This window comes from Oncorhynchus mykiss, chromosome 3 (assembly GCF_013265735.2).
Source record: "Oncorhynchus mykiss isolate Arlee chromosome 3, USDA_OmykA_1.1, whole genome shotgun sequence".
Classification (NCBI taxonomy): domain Eukaryota; kingdom Metazoa; phylum Chordata; class Actinopteri; order Salmoniformes; family Salmonidae; genus Oncorhynchus; species Oncorhynchus mykiss.
The window spans coordinates 46,755,152-46,779,294 of NC_048567.1; the positions used below are offsets into that span (position 1 = coordinate 46,755,152).

At 42.4% G+C, this 24,143-nt stretch overlaps 1 protein-coding gene across 2 annotated transcripts in view; it reads left to right on the forward strand.

Annotated features, from left to right (window-relative positions):
- The window catches only part of LOC110520045 (polypeptide N-acetylgalactosaminyltransferase 13), a 53,338-nt gene extending 31,097 nt beyond the window's left edge, over positions 1–22,241 (forward strand). The window contains exons 7-13 of one of the 2 annotated variants that reach the window (XM_036974307.1): positions 14–131; positions 233–413; positions 4,039–4,178; positions 5,300–5,398; positions 6,312–6,446; positions 8,411–8,625; positions 18,680–18,797. In XM_036974307.1, coding sequence (XP_036830202.1) covers positions 14–131; positions 233–413; positions 4,039–4,178; positions 5,300–5,398; positions 6,312–6,446; positions 8,411–8,596 — 859 coding nt within the window. In that variant the 3' untranslated portion in view covers positions 8,597–8,625; positions 18,680–18,797. Of the gene's footprint in view, positions 1–13; positions 132–232; positions 414–4,038; positions 4,179–5,299; positions 5,399–6,311; positions 6,447–8,410; positions 8,626–18,679 lie in introns of both variants that reach the window. The other variant, XM_036974308.1, reaches the window with a different exon arrangement.
- The last annotated feature ends 1,902 nt before the right edge of the window (positions 22,242–24,143 follow it).

Consider the following 24,143-nt stretch of genomic DNA (forward strand, 5'->3'; position numbering starts at 1 on the left):
TTTTCTCTTGTAGAACCCCTACTATGGCTGGAGGGTTATTCTCTATTGACCGGACATATTTTGAAGAAATTGGCACGTACGATCCAGGGATGGACATTTGGGGCGGAGAGAACTTGGAGATGTCTTTCAGGGTGAGTGGTTAAGAATAGAGGGTTATTATGACAATGATTGTGTGGGTGTGTGTGGGTGTGTCTGTGTGACCACGTGTGTGTGTGACCACTTGTATGTGCAGATCTGGCAGTGTGGCGGCTCGCTGGAGATTATAACATGTTCCCACGTGGGTCATGTGTTCCGGAAGGCCACCCCATACAGCTTCCCCGGGGGCACAGGCCAAGTCATCAACAAGAACAACAGGCGATTGGCCGAGGTGTGGATGGACGGCTTCAAAGACTTCTTCTACATCATATCACCAGGTACGCTACCACGCTTCCGTTTGAACCTGTTGTCTCTCAGCGGGTGGGAATGCATATGGAGTGGGAATGCAAACCTGGGTTCAAATACCCATTTGAACCCAGATCATTTAAAATACTTCAACTGGGATTGATGGACCCACTGGGCACAGACGTCAATTCAACGTCTATTCCATGTTGGAAACAATGTTGATTCAACCAGTGTGTGCTCAGTGGGGAGTTTCCTGGCACAATGGAACCAATAGAATTATTGGAAAATGTAAAACCCCGCCCACCTGGCACTCCAGGCAGACTAAAGCAAACTAAAGCGATGTAATATATTTCAAATAGTAGTGAAACCCAGTTCTGATGGAGCGGCAATGCATATGGTCTGGTAAATCGCTGCGCTCCGAGCATGTACTTTTAAGTGTGAAATCAGCCTCTCGCCGTCATGTTGGGTATAGACTGGTTGTTTTTTTAGCAACGAAACCGATGCGTCAGCAACGAAGGGGCAAAACAGACTGGGTTGGCTAAGATTGTTGACATGTAAACTCCCAGCTAGCACATAACGTTCTGAGAACCATATGTATCTTAGAGCTTGGCGAGAGCGTGGTTGTCCTATGGTTGTTTTGCATATAACCTTCCCACAACGTTCTGGGAATTGTGCAGGATGCCCAGTTCAATGACGGCATGTCACAATAAAAAAGAAATGGGTTTGGATGATTATTAATGCCTAAGCCAATGAATTTCCATGTGTCCTATCTGTGCTTGGAGTTCACAGTTAACCTAAGCTAGCGGTGTTATTATAAATCTCATTGAAACATGTTCTCAGAACGTTATTTAAATACCTTCAAATAACCTTTAATATCCCGTCTTATAATGTTAATTAAACCTCACTGGAAAACTTTCAGGGAACCATAGTAAAAAAAAAAAATGTGATCCTCCCTGCAATCTAAAAATTCATAATTCCCAGAGCAGATGAAATGTTCACTTCTGTTCTCAGAACAATTCAAAAACGTTCAGTTTTGCTCGTCAGGAAACGCATGTCTTAGTTCCCAGACCCAATGGGAAACTAAAACGTACAGTACGTTCCCACAACGTCCAAGGAACCAAATGTTATAGCTGGGCTATATTTTGTCTCTAAATGTTTATTGAAAACATAAATACAGGTGCACAGTGAGCGATTGTTGTCTCATATGCATTGTCACAGTTGTTGGTTAGCTAGCTAGAGAATTTGAGCTATAGTAGCATAAACATGACATCAGTCAAAACAAGACAAGGTATCAATAACAATATACAACGAGCTGGAACGAGCCCACTACAATTCCCCATGTGGCAGCTTCGTATCACTGTTGCGAGCTATTTGACCCTTCAGAATCATAACAACATCCGCCTTCCGGCCACATCAATGCGCGCGCCACCTAACAATTTTTTCAGAATGGCACAAATTCCCCGATATCAGTGGCATGTAGGTGGGTTCTGAAAATAGGTATCTCCTGTCGTTTTGCATTCACCTCGTGACTGTTATTATTCTGCTTACATGCATAGAATACATAGTATTGACCTATATTGGTTAGCGTAGCCTCCTATACCAATACTATGCATGTCAGGCACCATAACACCTTTCGCTTGTCTTAGAGGAGTATATATATATATTTTTTTTTTCACAGCCAATTCCTCATTACTGTATGTTTTTCAGGCCAGGGTCATTTCTCCTTTGTACTGTACTGAATGCCTTGAGCTTTGTAACTAGAGGATATGTAGCAAAATGGTTGGAAAGGGAAGCAACCCGTACCGTATCTTATTAAAAAAAATTATATGTATATTCATTTTAAATATTTGTTTGTATTTCATACATATTTTTTTATTTTTAGAGGGGGTAGATCAGCTTTCATATTGCGGGGTAGATTGTAGCTTCCAGTACTGTATCTAGCTATATTTGACCTTCCTACTCTGGCTCACGTTGCTTCTCCTCCTGGTCTCATTGAGTCTCAAGTACAATATGTCTTCGCTCTACTGTTCTTTGCATTCATTCGTCTTCCGGTGAGTTCCTACGCTGCTCTTGACGTGCCAAACAAGGCAGGGCATTGTGTTATGTTCAACTGCATGTCTCCCCACTTTGATCTTTTATTCATTGGAATAGTGCTATACTAAGTATCCTTCAAGATGTTCGACTGGAGATTTCCGGGAAATTGCGTTCACGTATTCAAGGGAGACGGTTGCTGTTTATGATCTCATGGGAAGCTCAGACAATGTTGTCCCCACAGCCTAGCGATGCAATACGATTGGCAAGAGATTGGCAGCTGAGTATCCAAGTAATGTTGGAGCCAAGTTATGAGATTAGATTTATGCAGTACCTTGCCAATATCTAGTTACATTTTGCATGAAAGGCACCCTTTCCAGGTTTCCAGAATGCTCTTTAGTCTGTCTTCTGAGGAGTCAATGGGGGCTCAGTACCCTAAGTGATTCCTGAAAAAGCATACTCGCAGTATCCGGTCGGCATTGAGTGTCTGCTCTTCCAGGATATAACAGGGGATGGTCAGGTCAGGGCAGCTCCACTGTTAGTGCATATCCCACTCTATTCCCTTTATCAGGAGTGGGCAAACATTTTTTTTTTGCTTGTGGGACAGAAAAAGGACAGTTATTTGAAAATAAATATATAGGTCCATTATCATTTCTATATAATTTCTATCTATTCTGAACAAGAAATATAAATGCAAAATGCAATTTTACTGAGTTACAGTTCGTATAAGGAAATCAGTCAATTGAAATAAATAAATTAGGCCCACCCACTGGGGAGCCAGGCCCGGCCAATCAGACTGAGGTTTTCCCCATGAAAGGGCTTTATTACTTCTCAGTTTCATCAGCTGTCCGGGTGGCTGGTCTCAGATGATCCCGCAGGTGAAGAAGCCGGATGTGGAGATCCTGGGCTGGCGTGGTTACACGTGGTTTGCGGTTGTGAGGCCGGTTGGACATACTGCCAAATTCTGTAAAACGACATTGGAGGCGGCTTATGGTAGAGAAATGAACATTAAATTCTCTGGCAACAGCTCTGGTGGACACTCCTGCAGTCAGCATGCCAATTGCAAAACTTGAGACATCTGTGGCATTGTGTTGTGTGACAAAAAAACTGTACAGTGGCCTCTTATTGACCCCAGCACAAGGTGCACCTGTGTAATGATCATGCTGTTTAATCGTCTTCTTCAAATGCCACACCTGTCAAGTGGATGGATTATTTTAGCAAATGAGAAATGCTCACTAATGTAAACAAATTTGTGCACAAAATTTGAGAGAAATAAGCTTTTTGTGCGTATGGAACATTTCTGGGATCTTTTATTTCACCTCATGAAACATGGGACTTTACACTTTACATGTTGCGTTTATATTTTTGTTCAGTGTATTTTTAGATGTTCAAGTGTGGCCTGGAGTGTTTTTTTTTTTAACCCAAAATAACATTTAGGATTTTTTTTAATTGAATGCGGGCTCTTCTCTCAACAATGGTTATGCTGAAAATAAAACCGATGTTAGCACAGATCAGGTCCCCTCTGTCCATTCATTATAATCTAAAAGTCTAAACTGGTCCTAGATCAGCACTACCAGTCTGACATGCTCGATACACATTGCTCCGTGGTCTTGGTTTGTGTTGCAGGTGTGGCCCGGGTGGACTATGGAGACGTGTCCTCTCGCAAGGCCCTGCGTGAAGCTCTGCAGTGCAAACCCTTCTCCTGGTACCTGGAGAACATCTACCCCGACTCTCAGATCCCCCGGAGATACTACTCACTTGGTGAAGTATGAAGTCTTTCAGATACTGCAGCCCAATACACCTCTCCTGACCCTGGAGAAAACCCTAATGGCACCCTATTCCCTACACGGTGTACTACTTTTAACATGGGCCCATACGGAATAGGGTGTCATTTGCAGTGCAAGTCATCCATTTGCTATCGTAAGACTGTAGTCCTACTTCTCTTTAAAGTGAGTCAGAAGACCTGGATGTTCCAAACATTGAAACTGGACGATAAATAACCTCATGCGTTTGTTTAGTTGTGGTTTCAAAGCACAGGATAGAGTTGGCAAACAACATTCTAGCTAACAGGTTAGCACCAGGCAAAGAGGGGAATGGTCTTGATAACATACAGTATGCCAATAAAAAGAAAGGCCACGATTGATAGAGAGCATGTCAAATAATGTGACCAGTTGGGAGTTTGGAGAGCTGAGGTTGTAATCCCCAAGTTGAATTCTGCTGAGGCTTGAGGATTTTACAGCCTGCATCCAATGTACTGCAGTAAAAGCTGTCTATGGCCACGGAACAGCAGCAGCAGCAGCCTGAGTCTTCCCTTCCCCTCTCCTACCCTCGCGCCGTCTGCTCCTTGATTGACTTACTCCATAGCACACATCCCACTTTTAACATCCCCAGTCATTAGCTTTTATATCATTTAATTAGGAACAATACCATTCCTGCATAGTAAGCAGGTTATACAACACCTAGCGTATAGCCTAGGCTCTAGGAGTATATTACTTAGATATTAGATGGCTCATTAAATAATAATTTGGGGTGTGGATTTGTGGGAATACTTAGATCACCACTGATCTGATTTATGTAGCCATTTGCGATGCTAAGCAAGGTCCTTAATTATGACTTACATCACTGGTGAAATATAGGCAATGAGTTTAGATTGCTTGTTTTATTGAACAGTAAATATTTAATTAGATTATGACATCTGGGCCACAGAGAAAAGACACAGGTGCTTTTCATTTTGACACCTGGAAATGAAGTGCCAGTGTTTGACGAGAGGATACGCCATTTCTTCTTCCGTTATAAACGGTGGCTTTTGTTAGCTGTAGATATGCCAGGGTGGATGGAAGGATGGTAATTATGAGTCCAATGTTTTTATACTCCTTTCTACCCCTAGATCAGAAATGTTGAAACAAACCAGTGTGTGGACAACATGGGCAGAAAGGAGAACGAGAAGGTTGGCTTCTTCAACTGCCATGGCATGGGTGGGAATCAGGTAAGGAGACTGCAGAAAGAAGAGCGGGAGCTATGGACCCATGGACCTTTCCCAGAGGAGAGAGCTATGGACCCATGGACCTTTCCCAGAGGAGAGAGCTATGGACCCATGGACCTTTCCCAGAGGAGAGAGCTATGGACCCATGGACCTTTCCCAGAGGAGAGAGCTATGGACCTAAATTCCTAGGTTTTCCAGACATCCCAATTGGAAGATTCACTGAATCCGGCGGGAATTAGCCGGAAAAATCTCAGAATTGTGGGAAGTTACCAGAATTAGTCCCTTCCAAATCGACCATGTCAGTAATTTCTTATTGGCAGGAAGGTTATTATCCCAGCCCTAAAAGCCTACTGTTTTCGGGCAAACTCCCAGGTTCTCTGATAATACTTATCCCGTGCAAATCGTCATCCCTGTGTTTTGAGGGATATTACAGAGTTTTAACAGGTGCCGCGTCCCAGTTTGGTTAAGAACATGGGGAACAAATTGATGTTTAACACAAAGTGCTATGCTCGTAGCCTACAGGCGAATGATCTGTTTTGCCACATATCAACTTTCCTAGTGCGATACCTCTCTTTTAAAAGACGAAGCGGACAATCCGTCAGGTAAATCAAATGTCTGTATAGGTTACAGTTCATGGTTCTTCTTGATATGCATTATTATTGAGATGTTCTCCAAGCTGAAGGCCTTCAGGCCAATATTAGGCTATCCCTAGACATTTGAAAAATATCCACGCCGAGAAGAGCCTCCAGGCTTCCGTCATAACTGTCAATTGTGAGCGAGGAAAAAAATAAATCACCACATGACGTGCTGGGGTAATAATTACATAACCGACGTTCTATAGTAATTACTAATCCTGTGCGAACAGTGCTTCGGAGAGATACTACTAGGTGTATGACCGTCTCGTTTTCTCTGCCAGGTGTTCTCGTACACGGCTGATAAGGAGATCCGGACAGATGACCTGTGTCTGGACGTGTCTCGCCCCCATGGCCCTGTGGTCATGCTGAAGTGTCATCAAATGAAGGGGAATCAGATGTTTGCGTATGACGCAGAGGTAAGACCAAGACTCCCCCTGTATAATACTGCGTGAGTCGTGACGGGAGGGTTGTAAAACTAGGATTATGATGCTTTTGCCTGATTGTCCGGAGTCATTTATTCACTATTATTACATTGGAAGAGATGTAATATGTATAATGACACACCTGTACTAATACATCAAAAAAAAATATGTTATGATTGTTTTGAGCCACCAGATGGTGCTACATGTCAGGAGTTGGGCTTCTGTTCAACTCCTGGACAATCGCCTTCATTCTGTTGCCCTGTGCACATTGCAGTCCATAATATTCCCCATTTATTAAAAATGTTCTCCTCTCATGTAGTATGTTGGCAAGTGGGAATATGATTTCGAGGTAAGCTTGCTGACCTGGTTCTCGTGAATGTTGTCATCTAGTTGATGTAGACAAGTGTGTATAAGTAATGTGTTTGGTAGGTAGTAGTACCTTGTGCTTAGTGGTTGTAAGGCCAGTGTTTATCCCTCGTTAGTCCATGAAGTCCTGTGTGACGTTGTGTCAGTAGTCAGTAGGAGTGTTCATGTTAATGCTCTGGGGAATGTGACCTGTTAGCCAGACCAGGGGACTGATCAGACTCCACTCTCCAGTTACGTCCCACACTGCACTTCGTTGACTCGGGCATAGTTGCAAAATTCCATTAACTTTCCCAACATTCCGTGGCTGTCCAGAAATCCTGGGTGGAAGATTCCTGGAATTCTTGGGAATTTTGGGGAAAGTTACTGGAATTTTGCAACAATATGACAGTAATGTTAGACACTACTGAATGGCTAATGATATTCCAACAGATTGGTTTTCATTTCAATGGTCCAGGGCTGAATAATACAGTCCTATATATCTCCATAATATATCTAGCATGCAAATCATCTATGCTAATTCTAGTGCTATTTTTGATGCTCAGCAGACTTTGAAACAGGCACAGCGTACTATCCCTGCACCAACAATAGGGCATTTTGAATTCCTAAAGGGAAACCGTAGGACACAGCGGTAACCTTAATATTAACAATTATTGTCAATATATTTCTTCCACTGGGACGGACACATTCTTATGTTCTGCCTGCTTGAGTACGGTGTCACCTGTCAGTGATTAAGATCTCTCATGTCACTGTCGACTTTGAAAAGCCCCCATCTATTCCTGTCCAACCCTAGATCCAGCTATTTTCGCTTTTTTACTTTAGTTATATATATATATATAATATGAAACATGAATAATTCATGCATTGAGAAATGTCCCTGACATATAGGGCGGTGGGGTTTCAATGCCTCTCTCAATGGCCTGATTATTGTTTAGCAACGGTGTGATAGGCGATACTGCTGATCCCAGCCCGTACTATTAACCATTTCATCTGGTCATCATTTTCGAGCAGAGAGAAATACCTGACTTTTACATTCTCCATATTCCAGGTGATCAGAGCCTGTGGACTGAAAGAGGTGTCGGTACTCACTTTGGGTACTCGTTTATATTAAGGTGCAGAAACGCTGCAATATTTTAAAGCCTGTACTCAAAGCAGTAGAACATTTGACGTGCCGGTACTTAGTAACAGTGTGTACCGGACCAATTCAAGCACTGGTCAGAGCCATCTCTCTACTCACCTCTATTCTCAATCCCTCCCTGCTCATCTTTTAGGACTGTGGAATATCAGTCCCACCGCACCACAAGTCTCAAAAATGTCTATCAAACTAGGGAATCTGGTTGAAGATTGTCTGGTTGTACGCAAAGTTGGTTCCGTTCTGAGCGACACTCCAACATGGTCCAACTGTAACCTTTGTCCTCCGTTAGATAGGTTGTGTGGAATAGTTATTTTGGAAATGGAAGTATACAGTACTGTCGATGATCTTGTTGGTCCTTCCTGGCCTGAGTACTGGCTCTGTCCTAGCGATTCTCACTTACTCCCATCTCCTCTTGTCTGTCCATGACATGTCCATCCTCCATCCGGATGCCTATCCACAGAAGCACACGTTCCTCCACATCATCACCCAGTCGTGTCTGACCATCAGCAGGCTGGAGGACGGCACTTGGGGCCCCACGGTGGAGTACTGTAATAGTAGCCCCTTGCAAGCCTGGGTCCTGAGGAACTTCACCCGGCTGGAGGTGTTTAGGAAGCTGTACTACAGCCCCACCGATTACTTTCTGTAGGGGCTGTCTTCCTGCATGGGTCACCGCAGGTCAGTATTGTACTACCAGACCTAGTGGAGGTCTTAGTGTGTAGTAGTCTAGTGCGTAGTGGTCTAGTGTGCCAATAAAATTAGCCCGTCCTGCTATATCTCTGCTCACCAGCCATTACTGGTGTAGTTGGCTAGTGTGTAGTTGTCTAGTCTGGTGTGTAGTGTCTAGTCTGTAGAGCTGGAGTCGTGCGACTATGTGGTGGAATAGGCTGTCACGTTGCTTTAGTAAGCAGCTTTTGACCTCACAGAAGGTTTGTTTTTCCATTTCCTTTGCCTCAGCCTTGACATGTTGTTCTTGGAGCTTGAGCCGGTTGGGATTGGGGAACGTTTCTGTTCGTTAGTCAAAGTGTGCCATGCAAAGCAGTTTCAAGGGCATTTAGTAGCATTTACCACTGACCTTTTGATATGAATGCTTAATGACAGGAGCACAGAGACACATAAGGTGGTGTATACATGGCGCTATCTGCAAAGACCTTTATCCAGCCTTCTTCTGCACCAAATTAGATCTCATTTGACATGTATTTTCCTACAGTACGTTCATATCTTATTTTGATACAACAACAACAACAAAAATCACTGGCTGCGGCCCCTCATACGGTGGTGCTCATTAAATGAGAGCCGAGGAGACATGGTCGTTTTTTTTTTGGTACAATTTTTAGCTGATTACCGAGCTATTTGATGGGCAGATTGAAATGGGCTCGCCTTTGTTGACAAGTTCTTTTGAAGTGATCCTTCTTTCATGGCGCTGGCCTCGGGAACGTGGGGGCTGCCTTTTGAACACACGCCATAACAGCTGTGTTCAGCTTGCAGCATGCGCTCATTGTCTGAGGACTGCATTTCAATCACCACTCCTCATTTCCATTTGACCTATCAATATTCTAAATCTAGCCTGGACGCTCGCTGCAAGTAACTACAGTCTTCTGTTTAATATATGCGCTTTCTTTCTGTTTGTCATTCCCATAACTTTAGCCTTGGTTACCTCTTTCCAGTACCTCTGTAATTCATTAGGAGTTTATTTGCCTGTTAAACAGTCTGTGTCTGCCTGGTAAAGACTGTATTCATGGCAGTGTGCTTTCCTTTTCAGACTACCGCTGATTTCAATTGGGTGAGTTGCGTTCAGGGTTATTGCTCTTTGTAAAAGGGACGGTGGCAGAGCAGCCTGCTGTCAGACGGCCTTATTCCCTGTTCTGCTCCTGACGGTGTTCGCCGTCCTTGAGAGTAACACTGCAAGACACTCCCTGAACAAACAATATTGCGACCACCACCTCAAATGCCACCCTATTCCCTTTATAGTGCACTACTTTTGACCGAAGCTCTATCAGGCCCTGGTCAAAAGTAGAGCACTATAAAGGGAGTAAGATGCCATTTGGGATTCACACACCGTTTCCTGATCTGATCGTCGCCTGCTCCCTCAAATGGCAAAATGCCACGAAACAAATGTCCATTAAATCTGTTGGTACGGTGGTGATTTTCTTTACATGCCAGGCTCTGTTTTTAAGCGTAGTTAGTGTCAGCACAAACGCACATTTTAAAAGAGATCCTGCATCTGTCAGCGAGTCCGGTCGTCGACTCTTCCTTGTGAAGGACACAGCGGATAAATGTTCTTCGCCCTGGGCTGACTCCTAGAAACCATCTTCATTTAATTAGCAGGTCTCAGCTGTGCACACACACGGCACAGAGCTCATGAGCCACTCGCTGGGACTGCCTCAGCTGTAAATGGGACTTTTTTTTATTGCCACTGAGGAGCAATTAAATAATTATGAGCAGAGGAATCATCCCCCACATTTCTAATATTTTCATTAAATATGGATTGGTTTTCCTCTGTTCTATTTTCTTCATTCTCTCTTCTCTGCACTGCGGAATGGTGGGATCTTGCAGTGATGGCAGACATAGCACCTCTATCATTGCCCTGGCCATGTCCTTATGATTAATAAATAAGCTTTAGTGTAGTGAAGGTTCAGACCTTACTGTCAGGTACAGGACTATAATGGCAGATATTACAATTCGGGTTTGATAATGTAATAGTATTTGAACAGGTATGGTTTTTGAGAACATCAATACATGAATATGTTTTATTCATGAAAAAAAAAAGCAGAACATTGTATTATTAATTTATATTTTTGTAAACCTTTGACTGTTAAGTGCACCAAAACCTGCCTGAGTGGTTTTTACTGTAATGCCCGGTCCATCTCCTCTCCGGTGAAGTCATTTTTTTTACAAAACACAGAGAGAACAAAGAGAAAGATAGTGGAGAGTGTGTGTGTGATGGTGCTCTGTATGCAGGTAGAGTTTATTGAAGTTTTTACCTCACGACCCAAAAACAAACCATCTGGGTCTGTCGTACCCATTCAAAACATAAAAGGCTGAATACAGAACTGGAAACGTCCTCTATAACTTCGGAAATAATCATTGCCTGAAAGTCAAAGACGATAATTGCTGCAAAGTCAATATATTCAGCTACAGTATGTGGACCGTTTGACATTTTTTGATTCAGTGGGTTCTTAGTCATGACTAAAACCTTGCCTGATTGCAACAAAGACATTGCACCAGCGGGTTACCAGCAGGTTACCGCCGGATTTCTTAACACGCTACTAAAGGGAGATTACATAGTGCTCCGAGCTAAAAAATAACCCTGGTTGCAATGAAACAGCAGCGGAATAAAACTAGTAAACCAGCTGATCTGACACTGTTACGGTGTCAAGCCGTCTTAATACTAGACAGCGGTAAAGGCATGGGAAATTGTCATTTTTCCTGCGTTCACTACTCCCGCCCCAATGAAGAAACCATCCTATCAGGAACAACAAAATCAAAACATATAACAGATAAATAGCAGAATGTGACATACTACAATGATTTGACTGATGATAAAGTAATTGAAGATCAGCTTTTAGCACGTTGTAAATGAAAGTAATCTGGATTGCAGAAATGTGTGATAGACAGTTGAAATATACTTTTGAAACCAGTTCAAAATCAGTTCAAAACCCCTCGTAAGACATCACAGTAAAATAGAAGGATGTATTGCAAAAGGAATTAGTAAAGTGTTAGTGTACTGTACTGGGAAAGATTGGTTAGTCTGTGGACATCTGAGGGTTGGAATTAAGATTGGAGTGATTGATATGCCGATACACTTGGAGTCCAGTGTGATTAGGAAATAAACTATGTATGTATGTGCATTTTTATGTTTTCTACCAGGGGAGAGGTGTGTAGGGGCATAAAAAAAATATATATATATATATATACAGTACCAGTCAAACGTTTGGACACACCTACTCATTCAAGGGTTTTCTTTATTTTTTACTATTTTCTACATTGAAGAATAATAATAAAGACGTCAAAACTATAAAATAACACATATGGAATCATGTAGTAACCAAAAAAGTGTTAAACAAATCCAAAACTATTTTGTATTTTACATTCTTCAAGGTTGCCACCCTTTGCCTTGATTACAGCTTTGCACACTCTTGGCATACTCTCAACCAGTTTCATGAGGAATGTTTTTGCAATAGTCTTGAAAGAGTTCCCACATATGCTGAGCACCCTTTGGCTGATTTTCCTTCACTCTGCAGTCCATCTCATCCCAAACCATCTCAATTGGGTTGAGGTCGGGTGATTGTGGAGACCAAGTCATCTCATCACTCTCCTTGGTCAAGTAGCCCTTACACAGCCTGGAGGTGTGTTTTGGGTCATTGTCCTGTTGAAAAACAAATGATTGTCCCACTAAGCCCAAACCAGATGGGATGGCGTATTGCTGCAGAATGCTATGGTAGATATGCTGGTTAAGTGTGCCTTGAATTGTAATTAAATCCCTGACACTGTCACCAGCAAAGCACCCCCACACCTCCTGCTCCATGCTTCACGGTGGGAACCGTACATGCGGAGGTCATACGTTCACCTACTCTGCGTCTCACAAAGACATGGTGGTTGGAACCAAAAATCTCAAATTTGGACTCAGATTTCAGAAAAAAAGCACAGATTTCTACCGGTCTAATATCCATTGCTTGTGTTTCTTGGCCCAAGCAAGTCTCTTCTTATTATTGGTGTCCTTTAGTAGTGGTTTATTTGCAGCAATTCGACCATGAAGGCCTGATTCACGCAGTCTCCTCTGAACAGTTGATGTTGAGATGTGTCTGTTACTTGAATCATTTATTTGGGCTGCAATCTGAGGTGTAGTTAGTGCAACTCTAATGAACTTATCCTATTCAGCAAAGGTAACTCTGGGTCTTCCTTTCCTGTGGTGGTCCTCATGAAAGCCAGTTTCATCATAGCTCTTGATGGTTTTGCGACTGCACTTGAAGAATCTTTCAAAGTTCTTGAAATTGTCCAGATTGACTGACCTTCATGTCTTAAAGTAATGATGAACTGTTGTTTCTCTTTGCTTGTTTGTGCTGTTCTTAGACTTAGCCGCATTTTAGTAAAATACTATCCTCTGTTCACCACCCTTAATTAACTTGTCACGACACAACTGATTGGCTCAAACGCATTAAGAAGGAAAGAAATTCCACAAATTCACTTTTAATATCACACACATGTTAATTAAAATGCATTCCAGGTGACTACCACATGAAGCTGGTTGAGAGAATGCCAAGAATGTGCAAAGCTGTCGTCAAGGCAAAGGGTGGCTACTTTGAAGAATCTCAAATATAAAATATATATATTTTTTTAAACTTTTTTTGGTTACTACATGATTCCATGTGTGCTATTTCATAGTTTTGATGGATTCACTATTATTCTACAACATTTGAAAATAGTAAAAATAAAGAAATAAATAGGTGTGTTCAAACTTTTGACTGGTACTGTATGTGTATATATGTACAGTTGAAGTCGGAAGTTTACATACACCTTAGCCAAATACATTTAAACTCAGTAAAAAAAAATAATTAATCCTAGTAAAAATCTCTGTCTTAGGTCAGTTAGGATCACCACTTTCTTTTAAGAATGTGAAATGTCAGAATAATAGTAGAGAGAATGATTTATTTCTTTGATCACATTCCCAGTGGGTCAGAATTTTACATGCACTCAATTAGTATTTGGGTAGCATTGCCTTTAAATTGTTTAATTTGGGTCAAACCTTTCGGGTAGCCTTCCACAAGCTTCCCACAATAAGTTGGATGAATTTTGGCCCATTCCTCCTGACAAAGCTGGTGTAACTGAGTCAGGTTTGTAGGCCTCCTTGCTCGCACCTGCTTTTTCAGTTCTGCCCACACATTTTCTATAGGATTGAGGTCAGGGCTTTGTGATGGCCACTCCAATACCTCGACTTTGTTGTCCTTAAACCATTTTGCCACAACTTTGTAAGTATGCTTGGAGTCATTGTCCATTTGGAAGACCCATTTACGACCAAGCTTTAACTTCCTGACTGATGTCTTGAGATGTTGCTTCAAAATATCCACATAATTTTCTTTCCTCATGATGCCATCTATTTTGTGAAGTACACCAGTCCCTCCTGCAGCAAAGTACCCCCGCAACATGATGTTGTGTCCCCCCCCCCGTGCTTCACGGTTGGGATATGAAGCAGTGGCTTCTTCCTTGCCGAGTGGCCTTTCAGGTTTTGTCGATATAGGACTTGTTTTACTGTGGATGCAGATACTTATGTACAGTGCCTTGCGAAAGTATTCGGCCCCCTTGAACTTTGCGACCTTTTGACACATTTCAGGCTTCAAACATAAAGATATAAAACTGTATTTTTTTGTGAAGAATCAACAACAAGTGGGACACAATCATGAAGTGGAATGACATTTATTGGATATTTCAAACTTTTTTAACAAATCAAAAACTGAAAAATTGGGCGTGCAAAATTATTCAGCCCCTTTACTTTCAGTGCAGCAAACTCTCTCCAGAAGTTCAGTGAGGATCTCTGAATGATCCAATGTTGACCTAAATGACTAATGATGATAAATACAATCCACCTGTGTGTAATCAAGCCTCCGTATAAATGCACCTGCACTGTGATAGTCTCAGAGGTCCGTTAAAAGCGCAGAGAACATCATGAAGAACAAGGAACACACCAGGCAGGTCCGAGATACTGTTGTGAAGAAGTTTAAAGCCGGATTTGGATACAAAAAGATTTCCCAAGCTTTAAACATCCCAAGGAGCACTGTGCAAGCGATAATATTGAAATGGAAGGAGTATCAGACCACTGCAAATCTACTAAGACCTGGCTGTCCCTCTAAACTTTCAGCTCATACAAGGAGAAGACTGATCAGAGATGCAGCCAAGAGGCCCATGATCACTGGATGAACTGCAGAGATCTACAGCTGAGGTGGGAGACTCTGTCCATAGGACAACAAAGTATATTGCACAAATCTGGCCTTTATGGAAGAGTGGCAAGAAGAAAGCCATTTCTTAAAGATATCCATAAAAAGTGTCGTTTAAAGTTTGCCACAAGCCACCTGGGAGACACACCAAACATGTGGAAGAAGGTGCTCTGGTCAGATGAAACCAAAATTGAACTTTTTGGCAACAATGCAAAACGTTATGTTTGGCGTAAAAGCAACACAGCTGAACACCCATCCCCACTGTCAAACATGGTGGTGGCAGCATCATGGTTTGGGCCTGCTTTTCTTCAGCAGGGACAGGGAAGATGGTTAAAATTGATGGGAAGATGGATGGAGTCAAATACAGGACCATTCTGGAAGAAAACCTGATGGAGTTTGCAAAAGACCTGAGACTGGGACGGAGATTTGTCTTCCAACAAGACAATGATCCAAAACATAAAGCAAAATCTACAATGGAATGGTTCAAAAATAAACATATCCAGGTGTTAGAATGGCCAAGTCAAAGTCCAGACCTGAATCCAATCGAGAATCTGTGGAAAGAACTGAAAACTGCTGTTCACAAATGCTCTCCATCCAACCTCACTGAGCTCGAGCTGTTTTGCAAGGAGGAATGGGAAAAAATGTCAGTCTCTCAATGTGCAAAACTGATAGAGACATACCCCAAGCGACTTACAGCTGTAATCGCAGCAAAAGGTGGCGCTACAAAGTATTAACTTAAGGGGGCTGAATAATTTTGCACGCCCAATTTTTCAGTTTTTGATTTGTTAAAAAAGTTTGAAATATCCAATAAATGTCGTTCCACTTCATGATTGTGTCCCACTTGTTGTTGATTCTTCACAAAAAAATACAGTTTTATATCTTTATGTTTGAAGCCTGAAATGTGTCAAAAGGTCGCAAAGTTCAAGGGGGCCGAATACTTTCGCAAGGCACTGTATTTCTCCCTTAAGGTGATCTTACCTGACCACAACCCCCCTGTGCATCTGATTAAAATCACCATGGGAGCATTACCAGAGTTGATAAGTTGTTCTGTCCTGTACCCGATAAATTGGATAGGCATATTTTTATATATTCTAGGGTAGGCCACATTGCCATAGAAAATATTGTGTGGTAAACAAGGAAATGAAATACTTTATTTCAGTTTTACAGAATGATTATTAAATAGATAAATAGCCCTTAGGGCTCTATTCAATCCATATCATGGAAGTTCAGCGTTAAAGCGTGATTGGAATTTAAAGGCAATGTTCCTGTGTCTATGCACAATCTGTAAAGCTTCTGCGATAGATTAAATAGCGCCTGGCAAGATCAAATTGTTCCGATGATTAATACCCAACAGAGGGTGAAATAGTTTTGAAAATGTTGGTTTGCAACAAATATTTTCTATTATATTGACAAGATAGTCGAGTGACCGCTCTAACAATGGAAATGTATTTCCTCAAAGATGGAAGGCAGGCGGGAGGAGGTGTGATCAGGTGGGACTATTCCAGCCAATGAGAGGGCAGATACGTGAGTGAACGATAAGTACAACTCCGATATAAAGTTTTTTTTTTCCCAAAGTTGCCCAAATGACACATGCTATCCACTTATCATTGCATTCGTAACTACTTAACGAACCACTACAAAACTTCTATTCGATCAAATAAGCCGCACGTAGCAAATGAGCAATTCCACTTTTTGTTGACCCAATTTGACACTCATTGACCTCCATACAAAAATTCCCCGCTTTGTGGTTATTTCGCGGACCGATTTTGGGCGGTGTAAACAACTGTGCCTATTTCTCTGTGGTTGCAATCAGGACTAAAAGATAACCCTGACATCGACACTATGGAGCGCTAAATCAGGGGCGGAGGATGGTTGCAATTCAAATCAGCCGTGCGAGGGATTTTAGCGACTATTGATGGTTTAACGAGAGATCAGCTGGCGATAATCAAGTGGCCAATGTTAGTTGCAATCGTCCCCAATTAGGCTGCTAATGAGTTCCCTTTTAACTTGAGGGTAAAAACGAAAGCTTATGCAGAAAGGTACCTCATACCTACGGTAAAATATGGTGGTGGATTTTTGATGTTACGGGGCTATTTTTGCGTGCACTTGTCCTGGGGCCATTTGTTAAGGTCAACGGCATCATGAACTTTACGAAGTACCAGGACATTTTAGCCAAAAACCTGGTCGCCTCTGCCAGGAGGCTGACATTTGGCCGCAAGTGGATCTTCCAGCAAGACAATAACCCCAAGCACTAATCAAAATCCACAAAGAAATTGTTCATTGATGCAAAATTTACATTTTGCAATCTCCAGACATGAACACCATTGAAAACCTGTGGTTTGAATTGAAGATGTCAGTCCATAAGAGCAGACAAAGGATATCAAGGATCTGGAAGGATTTGTGTATAGAGGAATCCAATCTCATTAAACATTTTAGATAAAGGCTCAGTGCTCGTGTATTGGGGGGGGGGGGGGGGGGGGGGGGTCTTTTTAAGATTTATTTTTTATTATTGTCACTTGTTAAAATATATCTCTTTCTCTCAGCAATTGCATTAGTATAAAATGATGTTCCCATTTTTTGTTGTTGTTGGCGCATACAATATAGCCCAGTATTTGTATTATTCATTTTATACAGTGTTTTTTGATCATCTGTATCAAGGGTGCCAATAATTATGGACCTGACTATATAAAACGTTGTACTCTGAACCCCACGTCCTCTATTACTTTCAACTTTCAAGCCCATCTGATTCCTCCCCTACTGTACAGTAAGTCAGGCGGGACATGTTGCCGGTCGAGCGATGTGTCTCGTCGCCAGTTGTATGTAAAAAATGATGTACTTGTACTGTACTTCTACAATGGCTCTGGGTGATGACTGGTGTCCCAACACACACACAGAGCTGTATCATATTACCTCTAACAGACCAGGGATGTGTCCCAAATGGCACCCGTGTCCATGTATAGTGCACTACTTTTGACCAGGCCTCAAACCCCAAGTGGGTTGAGCTGGAGATTCATTGCATGGATGCACCTGTTCTGACACAATACAGCTAACGCTATCGGTTGGAAATGTGTCATTTTATTTCCTCAGAAGTGAAACGTGGCCAAATGGCAGGAATTGGAGTCTACCCCGTCTCTGCTCTGTATGGACATTTTGACTAGAGTAGTGACTGGTGAAGTAGGTATAAAATGGCAAAGTACAGTACCTCTGACAAAGAGAGAGCAAGTGGCCATAACTGGTTAATTAAGACCTTTTATGCTACCTCTCCTTGCCGTTAGTCTTGGGGCTTAAGTATCGACACGAGGAAACACTCAAAAGATTATCGACACTCAAAAGATTGATTTCTACAAAACGAATCCTCTTGAGGTAAAAGAGTCCAGAGATTCATTCAAGAGCCTTGATTTTTAGCACAAAATTAATGTAGAAAGACTTATTTAGTGCAACATAAATCAGCATAATTTCAATACCCAATGATGATGTTTCTGTAAATGAAATGTAATCCACATACAACCTGCTGGAAAATATACTGCAAAATCTGTATTAGCGGGTGGAGGACATTCATTTTGAAGTATCTCTAATCTTCCCAGTAACCATCTTTCTGGCTGCAAGGTGGAGCAGAGGCTAAGAACCCAGCCTATGTGCTCAGTGCATAATGCTCATTCCACCTTTGTGTGTGTGTGTGTGTGTGTGTGTGTGTGTGTGTGTGTGTGTGTGTGTGTGTGTGTGTGTGTGTGTGTGTGTGTGTGTGTGTGTGTGTGTGTGTGTGTGTTTCTGCCTCTGTTTGCCTGCGCCTCTCTCCCCAGCGGCTGACCCTGCTGCACGTCAACAGTAACCAGTGTCTGGACATGCCTACTGAGGAGGACAAGATGGTGCCCACCCTGAGAGACTGCACAGGCAGCCGCTCCCAGCAGTGGTTCCTCCGCAACATGACACTGACGCTCTGATCTGACGAGGAGCAGGACCTCCAACTTCACTCACCACCACCCTGGCCAGTTTCGCCCCCACCTGAACCACCGCCCACTTCGCTCCCGCTGGCCACTACCTTTGCCTCGCTCCACCAGGTATTTTTTTTTAAATCATGCACACGCTCCTGCCTCCTTCAACACTCGCAGGTGGGGAAGAAGCAGGCAGGTAGCAGCCTGTGTTTTTTGTGTGTTTTTTTTCCCACGGGGCTTCGGAGGCTCGGCAAGGGCGTTATCTGCGATTCCGATCCCCTCATTCAATCAATATTACACACAGTGGCTGGCAAGAGGTTGGCGTGCACACTCTCAGCCAGAAAATATCTGTATGGTTGACTCATATGAACGGGTCTGAGGTGACGTTGACTCACACTTTTACATATGGAGGAAGCTGGAATCAGAGTGACTATCGCACTGACGGTACCGTATATGTCAGATGGCTCTCAAACCTGGTCGGGTGTGCGTTCAGAGGTTCCCGACTTTTGTACAGCAGCAGCACCGATAGCAGGACACCATTTGTACGTCTGTGGGATCTCGCAGACTATGTACTCTGGCTCTGAACACAAGTGTGTGTTTAAAGCTTAGCCCTGAAAAGAGATGATTCTGTTCGGACATTGTACACCCCCCAATTCACATCTATGTTGGAGCCACGTAGTACATCTGAGGGTGAAGGGTAAGGGTTGCTGTTGTTGATGGGTACATATCAAGAGGCTGACAAAACGCAAAACAGAGGTGATACAGAACTCGTGCATGGAGGCATATAGCTGTCAAATCTAATTTACCATTATCCAATTTGCATTACAAATGTAATTTCGGCAGCTTTTTTGCTTCAATGCTCAATGGCATAAAGGTTTGCACTGTCCCTTTTGTAATTACAGGAAATAGATATGTCATGTCATAACACTGTTTCAAAACACAACTGTATATCTGAGGCCAAAGTTACTTGGATTGATACGGTATGCCTTAAGAGAAATAGTCCATTATTGAATGGGTCAAGGAATTTAGAGAAAGGAAAAAATCTTGACAAGCTTTGCCTCAAAGTCAACCCGGAGTAGTTGTCACAGAATGCAGTTGTTTGTTGAAATTGTTTGTACTGCACTGTAGCACGGTCCGCTCCCCAAACATTGGGTTATTGAATGTATCGTTTATTTTGGATACGTCTGTCTACTTGAAGGTTCCCTTATTCTACTTTAGACATTATGTCCATCACTTTCATTAAAATAGTTTACTTATCATTTGCACGGTTCATTATAACATATCATTTGCCCGATCTAAACATAAAGCAAAAATTATCTGTCGACATGAAAAGGTTGTGAGTGCATTTACAATGTCGGTTTGAATATCAAGTTTCTTGTTTATTTAATTAAGCTATTGTGAAGTCTAAAGCTCCCCGAAACATCTCAGCATTAGTGAATCGATCAATATGAACAATGGCAACAGTATAATGAGACTAAACAAAACTCATCGTGTTTTACCACTTTACTGTGCCATTTTGATGGTCAGTCAAACGATGCGTCCTGAATCGTACCCTGTTGTACTATTTTTGAGCAGGTCTCATAGGGCTCTGGTCTAAAAGTAGTGCTCTATATAGGTAACAGGGGACCATTTGGGATGCATGAAAAAATGTCTTGATTATGATCAAGATTTTTTGAAAACGGATCAACTATGTTTTTCAATGGATTGTCAAACCGGACCCGCTGACATCCATCCGGTGGTGTAAATAAATAACGGCCATCATCATGTTTTCGTCGTCACAGTGACTGTACATACAGAACCAATTATTTTTCTAAGACGCTGTGAAACTTGAAAGCCCCGTTGAAATGTAGAGCGTGGCATGGTTATGTCATTGAATCCATTGCCCGTGCGCTGTTCAGAAATACCAATGGAACTCTGTTAATGCTTTCTAGGGGGTTTTATGAAATGTGCAATGTGTTTTAGAGGTTCATCAGCAAAAACCCACAAACTACCTAATGGACATTACTGTACTAAAACGGATTCAAACTATCTCGATGCTTGAACACTGTCATATCTATGCCTACTGTTTGTTTGGCATTCAGACTCAAATGAAATGAACTCTGTTTACGTTCATATATATTTATCGTTTAGTTTCACCTAGATTATCTTTAGGTGTAGGGTGAAGTTGCCCCTAGACTCATATCCCCCCACTAATAGTTAAGGTTGGGATTGGGGAAGAGGAAGCTGATCCTAGATCTGTTCCGACAGTAGGGGAAACTTCACCCCGTAGCTTATCTTGACATGCATGGTACTACAATAGGAATGTACTATAGATTGTGTTTGAATTTTGAACTGTTACCCTGTACATGTATTGGTCTAAGCTGATGTATGTTACCTGTTTGTACATTTTTGTAAAAAAACACCCCCAAAAAAAGAAGAAGAAATGAAAAAAAGTTATCTTGATGGAATCTGCCATGTGTTTGATTACTGGGGGATGATACGAACCAATGAAACGGTGAACGACAAATCGAATAAATCTGTTGTTGATTAAACATTTCTGTTGAAACTTTTAGGGCCCCCCCCCCCCCCCCTGTGTCTCCCGTCTCCTCCTTAGCTCTAGGGATGCGTCCCAAATGGCATCCTGTTTTCTATGTGCTGCACTACTTTTGACCAGGGCCCATCGGGCTCTAGGTCCCTGGTCAGAAGTAGTGCTCTATAGAGGGAATAGGGTGCCATTTGGGACTCAACCTTAATATCTACTAGGAGCCTGGTGGGCGCTTTAACCATGGCTCAATGATACGCTCATTATAGTTGCTGGGTCAGGTCTAGAGTTAGTCTATGGAGAAGGTCCAGTATAAACTGGGTCCGGGTTTCAATCTGATTGCCCTTTGCCGACAATGCGTCCTTTAAAGGCAATGTTCCCGCTTTCGCAGAGACCACATTCACGGTAAACGCTGCATATAAAAAAATATATATATATGTATTTTCCTTCTAGCACTGACTTTGATAATAACTACTTTATTGAGGGAAAATGTACTTGCTATGGCTGTGTATATGTGGTTGTCTCACCCAGCTGTCTTGAGATGAATGCACTAATTGTAAGTTCGCTGTGGATAAGAGTGTCTGATAAATGACTAAAATGTTAATATGTCGGCGCAAACTGAAACGGCCTTTTAAATGGCGCGTTGTCGACAAACCCGCGATCGGATTGAATCTCATGTCAAAATGGCTTCCAATAAAGACTCGGTCTAAGGTTGAGGTCTTGACGACAAACGATTTCACACTAATTTGGTTTATAGAGGCCTTACATTACTGGAAAACTGTCTCAAAGCGTATTTGCATAATATTACATGTAATGGCATAACTTAATTGCTTCACTGTATATTTCCCTTTTCCCCACCCACATCAGAGAATGGGAGTTTTTTTTTAAAATAAATATTTGTAAACCTCTCCAAGGCAACCACTCCAGTGTAATTAATGACTCCTCATGGGGCCCAATCTGAGTTTGGCTACACAACACTTCGGCACCTCTGCACAGCGGCAGGCAGCAAGGCACTCCGAGGCAGGCAGGGAGGCAGGCACCCTAAGCCAGCATCAATCAGCCAGGCTCACACCTGCGGGCTGCTGTGGGGCCTAGACAGACAAATCAGGACACATGGGGATAAATAAGACAGCCACACAGGGGCTGCCAGTCTATTACAGGGATGAGATGGTCTAAAATAAGAGCATAATGGAAGCCTTATCTGACTGGGCTCGCTGTGGCGCTAAGAGGTACTGCATGATTAGTGCCCCTCACCATGGAGACAGCCGGGGATTTAACGCTTTCACGTCTGTGTTCGTCTACTGTAACACACAAAAAAAGGGATTGCATTTCCGACACGGCTGCCATGAAAAGCCTCAACACTCACACGATTTATGGGCCATTATACACCAGCGTCCTCGGTCGTGATTATAGAGACGTTTCACACCCAGTATCCTGAAGAAACGGCAGTGCATTAGCTACTACAGCACTTGACTACTACGTTCGCCGTCCCCTTAAATGTGTTCCGCTATTCACCCGATTTCAATTTGTTTTCCTTCCCAACATCAACACCCTCACGGTTAAATGCAAGGGAGGAAGGCCACGGTCCTAGACTGGGTTGGTCCTCTCTTTCTCCTCGTGTCTGATATGTACATGATCGCGTGTGTCTGCCAGCCTCTCTCTCCCTGCTAGTGCGCTTGATATATGGGATTTTATTCAGCCGGAGAAGTGAATCCAATAATGGGGAGAGAGGAGGGGAGAATCAGCAGCCTGGATGGCCCCTTTCTTCTCACACAGGATCAGAGGTCCAGAGGAGTAAGCCTGCCCTTGATTGTTGTGGGGACCTGCACTTCCACTGTGCCCAGAATGAAACATAGCTTTAATTAGAGATGGTTTGAGGCAAGACTGTGTGGGAGACTGGGGAGACTGATCAATTGCCATGGGAGAGCTGTCTGTCTTGTAGTAGTACATCTCAAATGTACAGATCTTGACAGCGACCCAAATGGCATCCTATTCCCTAGACGGCGCACAATTTTTTTTTTTGATGCACCTCTCTGGTCAACAGTAGTGCACTATATAGGGAACAAGGGTTCCATTTGGGATGCGGACCCTAGACAATCTGCAGCGACTGATGCAGAAGCCACTGACGTGGACGGCGGTTGTGCAATCCCTGGCGCAATCTGGATATTGACATGTTTAAGGGAAGTGATTGTAAAAAAAACAAAAAAAACGACTTCTATGTGATAATGGCCATTTAGACAGTAAGGCAGTGATTAGAAGGAGGAACCCTTCTTCTAACCACAGTAATTGTGTGGTAACCAATGTTCAATCACCAGGAGCTGGTGCATTAGCAACAAGCCCTGTTGTGCTGCTATTCTAGACAATGAAAACATCCATATAGGACTCGCTGTTTCCTGTGTTTCTGAAAAGGATGCCTACTAAAAGTACTGTATAATAAAGTATGAATTCCATTTGTGTAGTTACTCATTCAGGGGTGTTTATGCCTTGCAATACAGTATCTTATATGAGTGAAATGGTTTGCCAGTGTGTATTAACTCTGACCCACAACCCTTTATAATAATTATACACTATATATATATATATATATATATATATATATATATATATATATATATATATATGGTTAAAGAAAAGCTGATCTACTGTATGGAAGACAATCATCTCAGATCTTGGACAGATGTAATATCGTTTGATCACCACAAGATGTTGACAGTTTATTGTGTGCCTCAGTGGCTCTGTCTATTTGACCCAGCTGTGTTTTAGATTAGCCACTACACGCTCTCATGTTACATGACAGAAGAATGTTTGGGG